At 40.3% G+C, this 12,582-nt stretch overlaps 1 protein-coding gene across 1 annotated transcript in view; it reads right to left on the bottom strand.

Annotated features, from left to right (window-relative positions):
• Positions 1-12,582, bottom strand: part of LOC139757506 (uncharacterized) — a 299,349-nt gene that overhangs the window by 51,428 nt on the left and 235,339 nt on the right. Inside the window, exons 10-12 of the mRNA XM_071678019.1 lie at positions 11,833-11,902; positions 6,545-6,646; positions 4,343-4,534 (exon numbers count right to left, since the gene is read on the bottom strand). Coding sequence (XP_071534120.1) covers positions 4,343-4,534; positions 6,545-6,646; positions 11,833-11,902 — 364 coding nt within the window. The remainder of the gene's footprint in view (positions 1-4,342; positions 4,535-6,544; positions 6,647-11,832; positions 11,903-12,582) is intronic.

Raw genomic sequence — 12,582 nt, 5'->3', positions numbered from 1 at the left:
AGAGTATTAGTGAAAGAGAAGAGAGAGGCATTTGGACGATTTTTGTAGGGAAAAAATGCAATTGAGTGGGAGATGTATAAAAGAAAGAGACAGGAGGTCAAGAGAAAGGTGCAAGAGGTGAAAAAAAGGGCAAATGAGAGTTGGGGTGAGAAAGTATCATTAAATTTTAGGGAGAATAAAAAGATGTTCTGGAAGGAGGTAAATAAAGTGCGTAAGACAAGGGAGCAAATGGGAACTTCAGTGAAGGGCGCAAATGGGGAGGTGATAACAAGTAGTGGTGATGTGAGAAGGAGATGGAGTGAGTATTTTGAAGGTTTGTTGAATGTGTTTGATGATAGAGTGGCAGATATAGTGTGTTTTGGTCGAGGTGGTGTGCAAAGTGAGAGGGTTAGGGAAAATGATTTGGTAAACAGAGAAGAAGTAGTGAAAGCTTTGCGGAAGATGAAAGCCGGCAAGGCAGCAGGTTTGGATGGTATTGCAGTGGAATCTATTAAAAAAGGGGGTAACTGTATTGTTGACTGGTTGGTAAGGTTATTTAATGTATGTATGACTCATGGTGAGGTGCCTGAGGATTGGCGGAATGCGTGCATAGTGCCATTGTACAAAGGCAAAGGGGATAAGAGTGCGTGCTCAAATTACAGAGGTATAAGTTTGTTGAGTATTCCTGGTAAATTATATGGGAGGGTATTTATTGAGAGGGTGAAGGCATGTACAGAGCATCAGATTGGGGAAGAGCAGTGTGGTTTCAGAAGTGGTAGAGGATGTGTGGATCAGGTGTTTGCTTTGAAGAATGTATGTGAGAAATACTTAGAAAAGCAAATGGATTTGTATGTAGCATTTATGGATCTGGAGAAGGCATATGATAGAGTTGATAGAGATGCTCTGTGGAAGGTATTAAGAATATATGGTGTGGGAGGCAAGTTGTTAGAAGCAGTGAAAAGTTTTTATCGATGATGTAAGGCATGTGTACGTGTAGGAAGAGAGGAAAGTGATTGGTTCTCAGTGAATGTAGGTTTGCGGCAGGGGTGTGTGATGTCTCCATGGTTGTTTAATTTGTTTATGGATGGGGTTGTTAGGGAGGTAAATGCAAGAGTTTTGGAAAGAGGGGCAAGTATGAAGTCTGTTGGGGATGAGAGAGCTTGGGAAGTGAGTCAGTTGTTGTTCGCTGATGATACAGCGCTGGTGGCTGATTCATTTGAGAAACTGCAGAAGCTGGTGACTGAGTTTGGTAAAGTGTGTGGAAGAAGAAAGTTAAGAGTAAATGTGAATAAGAGCAAGGTTATTAGGTACAGTAGGGTTGAGGGTCAAGTCAATTGGGAGGTGAGTTTGAATGGAGAAAAACTGGAGGAAGTGAAGTGTTTTAGATATCTGGGAGTGGATCTGGCAGCGGATGGAACCATGGAAGCGGAAGTGGATCATAGGGTGGGGGAGGGGGCGAAAATTCTGGGGGCCTTGAAGAATGTGTGGAAGTCGAGAACATTATCTCGGAAAGCAAAAATGGGTATGTTTGAAGGAATAGTGGTTCCAACAATGTTGTATGGTTGCGAGGCGTGGGCTATGGATAGAGTTGTGCGCAGGAGGATGGATGTGCTGGAAATGAGATGTTTGAGGACAATGTGTGGTGTGAGGTGGTTTGATCGAGTGAGTAACGTAAGGGTAAGAGAGATGTGTGGAAATAAAAAGAGCGTGGTTGAGAGAGCAGAAGAGGGTGTTTTGAAATGATTTGGGCACATGGAGAGAATGAGAGAGGAAAGATTGACCAAGAGGATATATGTGTCGGAGGTGGAGGGAACAAGGAGAAGTGGGAGACCAAATTGGAGGTGGAAAGATCGAGTGAAAGATAGAGTTGTGCGTAGGAGGATGGATGTGCTGGAAATGAGATGTTTGAGGACAATGTGTGGTGTGAGGTGGTTTGATCGAGTAAATAACGTAAGGGTAAGAGAGATGTGTGGAAATAAAAAGAGCGTGGTTGAGAGAGCAGAAGAGGGTGTTTTGAAATGGTTCGGGCACATGGAGAGAATGAGTGAGGAAAGATTGACCAAGAGAATATATGTGTCGGAGGTGGAGGGAACGAGGAGAAGAGGGAGACCAAATTGGAGGTGGAAAGATGGAGTGAAAAAGATTTTGTGTGATCGGGGCCTGAACATGCAGGAGGGTGAAAGGAGGGCAAGGAATAGAGTGAATTGGAGCGATGTGGTATACCGGGGTTGACGTGCTGTCAGTGGATTGATTCAAGGCATGTGAAGCGTCTGGGGTAAACCATGGAAAGCTGTGTAGGTATGTATATTTGCGTGTGTGGACGTATGTATATACATGTGTATGGGGGTGGGTTGGGCTATTTCTTTCGTCTGTTTCCTTGCGCTACCTCGCAAACGCGGGAGACAGCGACAAAGCAAAAAAAAAAATATATATATATATATATATATATATATATATATATATATATATATATATATATATATATATATATCTTTTTCTTTCTTTTCTTTTAAACTATCCGCCATTTCCCGCATTAGCGAGGTAGCGTTAAGAACAGAGGACTGGGCCTTTGTGGAATATCCTCACCTGGCCCCCCTCTGTTCCTTCTTTTGGAAAATTAAAAAAAAAGAAAAAAAAACGAGAGGGGAGGATTTCCAGCCTCCTGCTCCCTCTCCTTTTAGTCGCCTTCTACGACACGCAGGGAATACGTGGGAAGTATTCTTCATCCCCTATCCCCAGGGATATATATATATATATATATATATATATATATATATATATATATATATATATATATATATATATATATATATATATATATATATATATATATATTTGCCCTCAGGCTCGTACACCATCGTCTCGACCTCCTGCCGCTTTCTTTTGTCCATATCCGAAGCCCTTGCACTCCTTTCCTGTAATCACGCACGTTTACTATACCGACCACCTCTTACCTTGCATGTCACGCACTTCTCTTGTAAATGAACGTTGAGGTGAGGGAGTTCTAGGAAACTTCACGGATAATATAATGTTTTGGAAAAGAACCAATGGGAACATCGTTGAAGAACATTTCGGGTCAGAGAAGACTTCTGGACAAAGGGTTTGAAGCCATGAAACTTTTCTATAAAAGAAATCCGTAATCTTGATTAAGAGATGGAGCTTTAATGATGTAAGACAAATGGTAGAAAGGAAGAAATCACACTCACTGTGATCTTTATCTATGCAATTTACAGAATTTATGAATATGATTATGTGAATCTCAGAAACAGTACTACTGCAAAAAGAATATCAGCATCAAGCGGATCCCAGTTTGTTTACCCCTGGTTTAGACGACCTTAACTTATCCAGTTTTGCAAACAGAGAAAGAGATGACCTTGTAAAGGTATTGAAAAGAAGTTTTAAAGTCAACAATTTTCGTCTAAGAAGTTATGTTGAACTAGATTAGTTTGGTATTACCAGCCGGAATTAATACCCACTCATGAAAAAAAAAAAAAATGCTTCGGATGAGGCAATATACCGTATTTTCGGCAGGAATGTTAACAAATGGATTGACTCACTGAACCGTTCAGTTTGAACATTTGAATGCAGTTCGAAAAAATGTTTATAGTTCACAAATTATTTCATTTGCTCAGTGACTCGAGTCTGTCTTCTGCCACCGACAGTTTGGAGAGGACCCAGTGTCTCCTACCCTTTGCATCTTTTGCATTCACCTCAATCATAATCGGTCCCTCATTTATTCTATACGTCTTCTACATATCACAACATCTGTCTGTACGTATCTATCGTTGTTGCCATGGTAGGCATGCCTACCGAAACTAATCCAATCACTCTCTTTTCTTTGGTTCTGGCTACATCAATCTATTTCTTTTTTTGCCTCTTATGTTTTGTCAAAGTACTATTCGTAGAATTCCTCCCTCAGTCAAAGTACTCGCTTAAGAAAGTCCCTGCTCAAATGTTAGTTTGAAGAGGTAACCGTAAGTAAAATCCCGTTCACTAATTCAAGGGACATAAATGCAACCATAAGCATTGTTTCCATCACTAACCTTAGACGTGTAGAGGTAACAATAATCAAATTTGGTTTCACTAAAGACAGACATTCAGCAATCCTCGGAATGTTCAAGTAACCGTAAGAATATCCATTTTACAACCTCTAGGCAAGTAACGGTAACCAAGCTGTCACTAACCACAGAAACATGGTGGTAACCATAAACAAACTCTTGTCACTAGCTACAGACATATGGAGGTAACCATAAACAAACTCTACGACACTAGCCACAAATATATGGAGGCAACCATAAGCAAAGACCCAGCCACTAACTTTAAGCACATACAGGTAACCGTAAGCAAAATCCCGTTCACTAACCTTTGGCATGTAGAGATAACCATAAGCGAAGTCTCCCTGAGTGGTGGGGAATTGGATAAGTCTGGCAGTGCTGATGTAACCTACGTCGATCTGAGCGTCGGAGGCTCCACTAACATCGTATGTCTCTCCCGTCCTTACATCCACCTCCACCAGACGGTTGCTGCGGACGCCATCCCCTGCCACCACGTACACCTTAGGGAGGTAATATTGTGGCAGTCATTCAGCATCAACGAAAATCTTATCATTCGAATTGTTAGTTATCGCAAGTATTTTCCGAAAGTAGTGGTTGCTTTAAAGAGTGACAGGTTAAAGAAGACTCCCTAGGTTTGTATTGTCCTTCCTTTCCTTTGTATCCGTGACTTACCGAAAGATGCGAAGAACTTGACATCCATTAGGGTGATTGTGTGATGGGGTTCTGAGTATAATAAATCCAATGACATGATTTTTTCCAACATCAATGTTATTTCTGAGGCGATTCTAAACTTAGTAAATACCGAGTTAACGTTGGAAGGGATACAGATCGTGTCCTAAAGCATATAACATAAAAAGCACTGGCAGTTAGTGATTTTTCCCATACTTGATCACCGTCTTCCGCGTTAGCGAGGTAGCGCCAGGAACAGACGAAGAAAGGCCGCATCCGCTCACATCCATTCTCTAGCTATCGTGTGTAATGAACCGAAATACATCTCCTATCCACAATAAGGCCCCTCAGACCTTCTCATGGTTTACTCCGGCAGTTTTGCATACCCTGGTTCAATCCACGCCTGTATACCATATCGTTCCAATTCACTCTATTCTGTGCACGCCTTTCACCCTCCTGCTTGCTGAGGCTCCAACTACATAAAATCTTTTTTCACTCCATTCTTCCATCTCCAATTGCATCTTCCCTTTCTCCTTTTCCCTCTACTTCTGACATATATCCTCTTCGTCAACCTCTCCTCTCATTTTCTCCATATGTGTAAACCATTTCAGCACATCTTCAGCTCTCTCAGTTATACTCCTTTTATTACCACACCTCTCCCTTATCATTTATTTTCAATTACTAGATCAAACCACCTCACACAATATATTGTCTACATACATTTGATTTCCAAATCCTTCAGTATCTCGCATCTATGTAACAGTGCTAGGGCTGCTATACCTTCAAACTTACATATTTTCGCCCTCCTTGACAATGACCTCTATCTCCTCATATTGTTCAAACCTCCCACAACTTTCGTCCCCTCACCTACTCTATAGCTTACTTCCGCTTCCATGGTTCTATTTGCCGCCATGTCCACTTTCATGTATCTACACTTCACTTCCACCAAGTACTCTCCATTTAAATTCACTCCAAATAACGTTACTAAACCATCATCAACTTCTGCAGTCTCTCACTCGACTTTGCCACTATTGCTGTGGCATCAGCACACAACTGACTCACTTCCCAGGCCCTCTCATGCCCTACAGATTGCATACTCGCCCCTCTCTCCAAGACTCTTGGATTCACCTCCTTTTTCAACCAATCCATAAACAAATCAAAAAGCCATGGTGACATCACACATCCTTACTGCAGACCGACCTCACTTGGAACCTCTCTCTTTTCTCTTCCTATTGGTACACACGTCTTACACTCCTGATAAAAACTTTTCAGTACTACCAGCAAATTTCCTCCCGCACCATATATTCTTAACACCTTTCACAAATGTTCCATACAAATCGTTGTTTCTTAATTCCTCACACACATCCTTTAAAGCAAACACCAGCTCCGTACATCCTCTACCACTTCTGAAACCGCATTATTCCTCCTCAGTCTGATGCTCCGTACATATCTTCATCCTCTCAATCACCACACTCCCACACAACTTACAAGCTATTCTCAGCAAACTTTATACAATGGCTCTATACATGCATTCCACCAATCCTCGGGCACCTCACCATGATCAGCTAGTGATACTGGAAGGAATTATTTTCTATTTTTCCAAGCACGTTTGACGAATCATATTGCTCGGGAAAGACTTATATACGATATATACGCGTCTTGGGACTAGGACTAGAAATAGTGGCGAGGGGCAAGGTCTTTATGTGCAAGGTCCCTGTGTTCCCCTGTTCTTGTCTTAACTGTGAAATAATCTGTTTACTGATCTGACAACACTGATGAGCAGAGAGGAACTACGTGATGGTAGCAGGTTACAAATAACATGTCAAAGATATAACCAATACCTTCTCACCGTCGCTAGAATAAGTGATACCAAGGCTGTAGCTAGAGTAGCCGGTACTGATGACCCGACGCTTCTCTCTCAGCAGGTCCACAACAATCAAGTCCTGTTTGGGGATGGGATGCGAATTAATCAGGGTAAATTTGACATGGCAACTCCCATTCAACAAGCAATAGGCTATACTGACGAGTATTCAACTTGAGTGACGCTCAGTTTATAAAGGTGATATACAGATGATTAAGATCAGTTACTCTGTCAGTTGATACCCATTAAGTTGAACGGACATTAATTCAGTTACCATGGGACTAACTTGGATACACTAAAACTCTGTCATCTGAAATGACACTCATTCATGAATGCCATTAAGATTTGATGACAATCATTACCCTACAAATGAGCTCGACGGTCGATATGCCAAGAAGCGTAGTGTAATGAGGAGACTCCCAGCCAATCAAAATGATATTTATAAAGCTATGGTCACAAACCCCTAATCCATATATATGGCTTAAAGTAAACCAAAATTATACTCAGTCAATTATACTGCCACTCGGTCCATTCAGGTGCCTTCCAGTTCACAAACGTGATGGTGGTACACATTTAAATAAATGTATTAAGATGAAACAAAGGTGAAGGCGGTGACACCTAACAGTTAAGAAATTTGATCAATGGCTAACATCCCTATTAACCGTCAGTTTAATGGGACGTTACTCAAGGTAACATACAGTCAGTCAGTCAAAGCGACATAGTCACCGAAATTATAACCAGTCTGCGAAGGTGACATCAATATGAAGGACAGGAAATTACAACACTGAAGAGAAATAGAAGAAAAATCTATCCAAATGGGAAAAAAACCTAGCTTCACTGATGCAAAAATGATACACATTATTAATGGTACGGTCAGTGAATTCGAAATGAACTAGGCGTGAAAATGCTTCAATAAAATCTTCAAAGTGTGGAAGACGGTCTGTGTCTTGAACGAAGCCAAGGTGTTGGAATAGTGAAATAAATGACTGCAAGCTGTCTAAGAGAGCAGGTTATAGGAAACTATGTGACCAATGACCAACATAATAGAGTAAGTTATGTAAATTTGTGAAGAGACACTAAGAAACTTATACGACAAAGTAAACATTAAAATGAAGCGGTTATTGCCGAAAGTAGCAAAAGAAGGCCTAAGGAGTTTCATATCTATCTCAGAAACACGAGTCATTATTCAGTCAACTGCTCCATCAATCACGGAAACCAGTGATTTGGTTTAAGACGATAAAGCTAGGGCAAAAATGTTGAATGGCTTTTTTGTATTTGTATTAACGATCGAAGACACAGCTCACGTCTTGATTGATAAGAAAGGATAACGTTCTACAGTAAACTGACATAAAAGCTGAAGGAGTGAAAATAAATAATACGGAAGCTTGATAAGTCTTATTCGAGGGACTATGAAAGAGGCGATAAATGAAATTTGTCACTTGCCAAGGGAAAAGTTCCAATGTAACAGTTTTCAAAACAGGCAGTAAGTCACTGCCCGGATATCATCGTCCAATGAGCTTAACATCTGTAGTTGGAAAACTTACGGACACCATAATACGCGACAGAATTGTAAATCATCTAAAGGACCACCACTTATTAAACGATTCTCAACATGGCTTCCGACGAAATCGCTAATGTCAGACAAATCTACTTGATTTAAGGTATGATCGACATGTTTGACGAAAGTAAAGCAGTTAATATAACCTATCCAGATTATCAAAAAGAATTCGATAAGATTTCGCATTTAAGATTATTAGCAAAAATTAATTCGCATGGTAATGGCGAGGGTGTCCCCGTTGGATTGGAGATTGGTTGACTGGCAGAAAGCAAAGAGTTGTGGCAACTGGTCAAGTCTTTGAATGTTTAGATGTATCTATATATATATATATATATATATATATATATATATATATATATATATATATATATATATATATATATATATATATGCATATATACATATAAATATATATATACAAAGCTCCATCAGCCAGGATCGAACCTGGGACCCCTTGTGCAAGAGGTCCCTTAGCCTAGCGGTTAGCATGCCTGCCTCTTGCACAAGGGGTCCCAGGTTCGATCCTGGCTGATGGAGCTTTGTATGTTCTATGAAGGTGCGCGTTCATATACACTTTATTCGTATTCATATAACTCCGCGTTGTACAGTCAGGTTCGGTAAAACGCTATCAGCTGGCTATGTGTTCTGTTCGGAAACAACCGATAGACCCCGTTGCTCACCATAGTGAGACGAAGGGTATTCGAGTACTTAGTATTTCGAATAGTTGTTTCCTATAATACAGTCCCTTAGCCTAGCGGTTAGCATGCCTGCCTCTTGCACAAGGGGTCCCAGGTTCGATCCTGGCTGATGGAGCTTTGTATGTTCTATGAAGGTGCGCGTTCATATACACTTTATTCGTATATATATATGTATATATGTATATATATATATATATATATTTTTTTTTTTTTTTTTTTTTGCTTTGTCGCTGTCTCCCGCGTTTGCGAGGTAGCGCAAGGAAACAGACGAAAGAAATGGCCCAACCCACCACCATACACATGTATATACATACGTCCACACTCGCAAAATATACATACCTACACAGCTTTCCATGGTTTACCCCAGACGCTTCACATGCCCTGATTCAATCCACTGACAGCACGTCAACCCCGGTATACCACATCGCTCCAATTCACTCTATTCCTTGCCCTCCTTTCAACCACCTGCATGTTCAGGCCCCGATCACACAAAATCTTTTTCACTCCATCTTTCCACCTCCAATTTGGTCTCCCTCTTCTCCTCGTTCCCTCCACCTCCGACACATATATCCTCTTGGTCAATCTTTCCTCACTCATTCTCTCCATGTGCCCAAACCATTTCAAAACACTCTCTTCTGCTCTCTCAACCACGCTCTTTTTATTTCCACACATCTCTCTTACCCTTACGTTACTTACTCGATCAAACCACCTCACACCACACATTGTCCTCAAACATCTCATTTCCAGCACATCCATCCTCCTGCGCACCACTCTATCCATAGCCCACGCCTCGCAACCATACAACATTGTTGGAACCACTATTCCTTCAAACATACCCATTTTTGCTTTCCGAGATAATGTTCTCGGCTTCCACACATTCTTCAAGGCTCCCAAAATTTTCGCCCCCTCCCCCACCCTATGATCCACTTCCGCTTCCATGGTTCCATCCGCTGCCAGATCCACTCCCAGATATCTAAAACACTTTACTTCCTCCAGTTTTTCTCCATTCAAACTCATCTCCCAATTGACTTGACCCTCAACCCTACTGTACCTAATAACCTTGCTCTTATTCACATTTACTCTTAACTTTCTTCTTTCACACACTTTACCAAACTCAGTCACCAGCTTCTGCAGTTTCTCACATGAATCAGCCACCAGCGCTGTATCATCAGCGAACAACAACTGACTCATTTCCCAAGCTCTCTCATCCCAACAGACTTCATACTTGCCCCTCTTTCCAAAACTCTTGCATTTACCTCCCTAACAACCCCATCCATAAACAAATTAAACAACCATGGAGACATCACATACCCCTGCCGCAAACCTACATTCACTGAGAACCAATCACTTTCCTCTCTTCCTACACGTACACATGCCTTACATCCTCGATGAAAACTTTTCACTGCTTCTAACAACTTGCCTCCCACACCATATATTCTTAATACCTTCCACAGAGCATCTCTATCAACTCTATCATATGCCTTCTCCAGATCCATAAATGCTACATACAAATCCATTTGCTTTTCTAAGTATTTCTCACATACATTCTTCAAAGCAAACACCTGATCCACACATCCTCTACCACTTCTGGAACCACACTGCTCTTCCCCAATCTGATGCTCAGTACATGCCTTCACCCTCTCAATCAATACCCTCCCATATAATTTACCAGGAATACTCACCAAACTTATACCTCTGTAATTTGAGCACTCACTCTTATCCCCTTTGCCTTTGTACAATGGCACTATGCACGCATTCCGCCAATCCTCAGGCACCTCACCATGAGTCATACATACATCAAACAACCTTACTAACCAGTCAATAATACAGTTACCCCCTTTTTTTTAACAAATTCCACTGCATTACCATCCAAAGCTGCTGCCTTGCCGGCTTTCATCTTCCGCAAAGCTTTTACTACATCTTCTTTGTTTACCAATTCATTTTCCCTAACCCTCTCACTATATATATATATATATATATATATATATATATATATATATATATATATATATATATATATATATATATATATATATATATATATATATATATCTTTTTCTTTTCTTTCATACTATTCGCCATTTCCCGCATTAGCGAGGTAGCGTTGAGAACAGAGGACTGGGCCCTTGAGGGAATATCCTCACCTGGGCCCCTTCTCTGTTCCCTCTTTTGGAAAATTAAAAAAAAAAGCGAGAGGGGAGGATTTCCAGCCTCCCGCTCCCTCCCCTTTTAGTCGCCTTCTACGACACGCAGGGAATACGTGGGAAGCATTGTTTCTCCCCTATCCCCAGGGAACATATATATATATATATATATATATATATATATATATATATATATATATATATATATATATATATATATATATATATATTCCTATGAGTCCACGGGGAAAATGAAACACGATAAGTTTCCAAGTGCACTTTCGAGTAATAATCACATCATCAGGGGAGACACAGGAGAGAAATATAAAAGTCAGTTGATATACAACGAAGAGACGTAGCTCGGACGCCATTTGGTAAACAAGTGATTGTCCAAGAGACAACGAGCGTATTATAAACTTACTATGTGGACGAGAAGGTGAATTGTTTACCAATTTCATCAACAATAAAGTTATCCAATTTGTATAGACCGTCACTTATACTAAGGTTGTAATTCTTTGTGTATTTGATTATATAAGATTCAATGATATATCTCGTGGTACTGGCATCAGTACCTCAAGTAAAGATGTAGAGCTACAACCACCCTAGATATAAGACCACCACTCCATACAAGGACGAATAAGTCCCTTGTATAAACGGATCAACTGTTCAGAAGAAAAGAAATTTCGACATCTAAACAAGGCACCCATTATCTTAGAGGCAGACCCAGCTATTTCCGTAATATGGGGTTTCCAAGATGGAGAGGACGTTACAGTAATACAAAGTATGTTCATTGTGTCAAGAGATGGTATCATAGAGCTGTCAAAGGTAAAATGAGAGTTGTGAGGGAATGAAAATGGTTACCACTTACGTGGCCACAGATAACGACTGCTTCGTTGCTGCCGATACGAGGATTCACATCATATGCCTGACGACCCAACCTGCAAAGAGGAAGATACTGAGTGAGGCTTAGAACCATACACCTCATGATTTGACAGAATGTTTCTTACATTACAGAAATAGTGGTAATACATACCATTTTTGGGGGTCCAAACAGTATTTCAGTTGTTGCATGATGATCAAACTTTTAAAACCTCATATAACTAATACACGAAACTAAGAAACAGGGAATAGAAATGATGTCCTGACAGAAAGATACGACTACCAATATTTTTGTTGCTTATGCCAGTCTTGACGACGCAGTTTCAGAAGAGCTCTGAAATATGAGCTATACGTCCTATGTGTGCGATTACTGTTAGTGATTACTATTTGTGTTAACCTTATATATATGTACAATGTCTTTACTGCGATCTATTTATGCACACATCCCACCCTAAGCCATTTGTTAAACATGCGATTGTCCAAGACATACAACGAGCGTTCATAAACTTATCATTTTACAAAGCCTATCAACAACAAAGTTATTTAATTGGTACAGACCATCACTAATATTAAGATTATAATTCTCTGTGGATTTAATAATAGAATATTCAATGATACTTCTCTTGGTAATAGAGTTAGAGTTAATAACTGAGATGGCATTCCTCCAGTCAATACAATGTTTATAGTTTTTAAGGAGATTAAATAAGGCATTTGATTCTTGTCCCGTTCAGATACTATA

This window comes from Panulirus ornatus, chromosome 27 (assembly GCF_036320965.1).
Source record: "Panulirus ornatus isolate Po-2019 chromosome 27, ASM3632096v1, whole genome shotgun sequence".
Lineage (NCBI taxonomy): Eukaryota > Metazoa > Arthropoda > Malacostraca > Decapoda > Palinuridae > Panulirus > Panulirus ornatus.
This window is presented reverse-complemented; position numbering and strand designations above follow the sequence as displayed.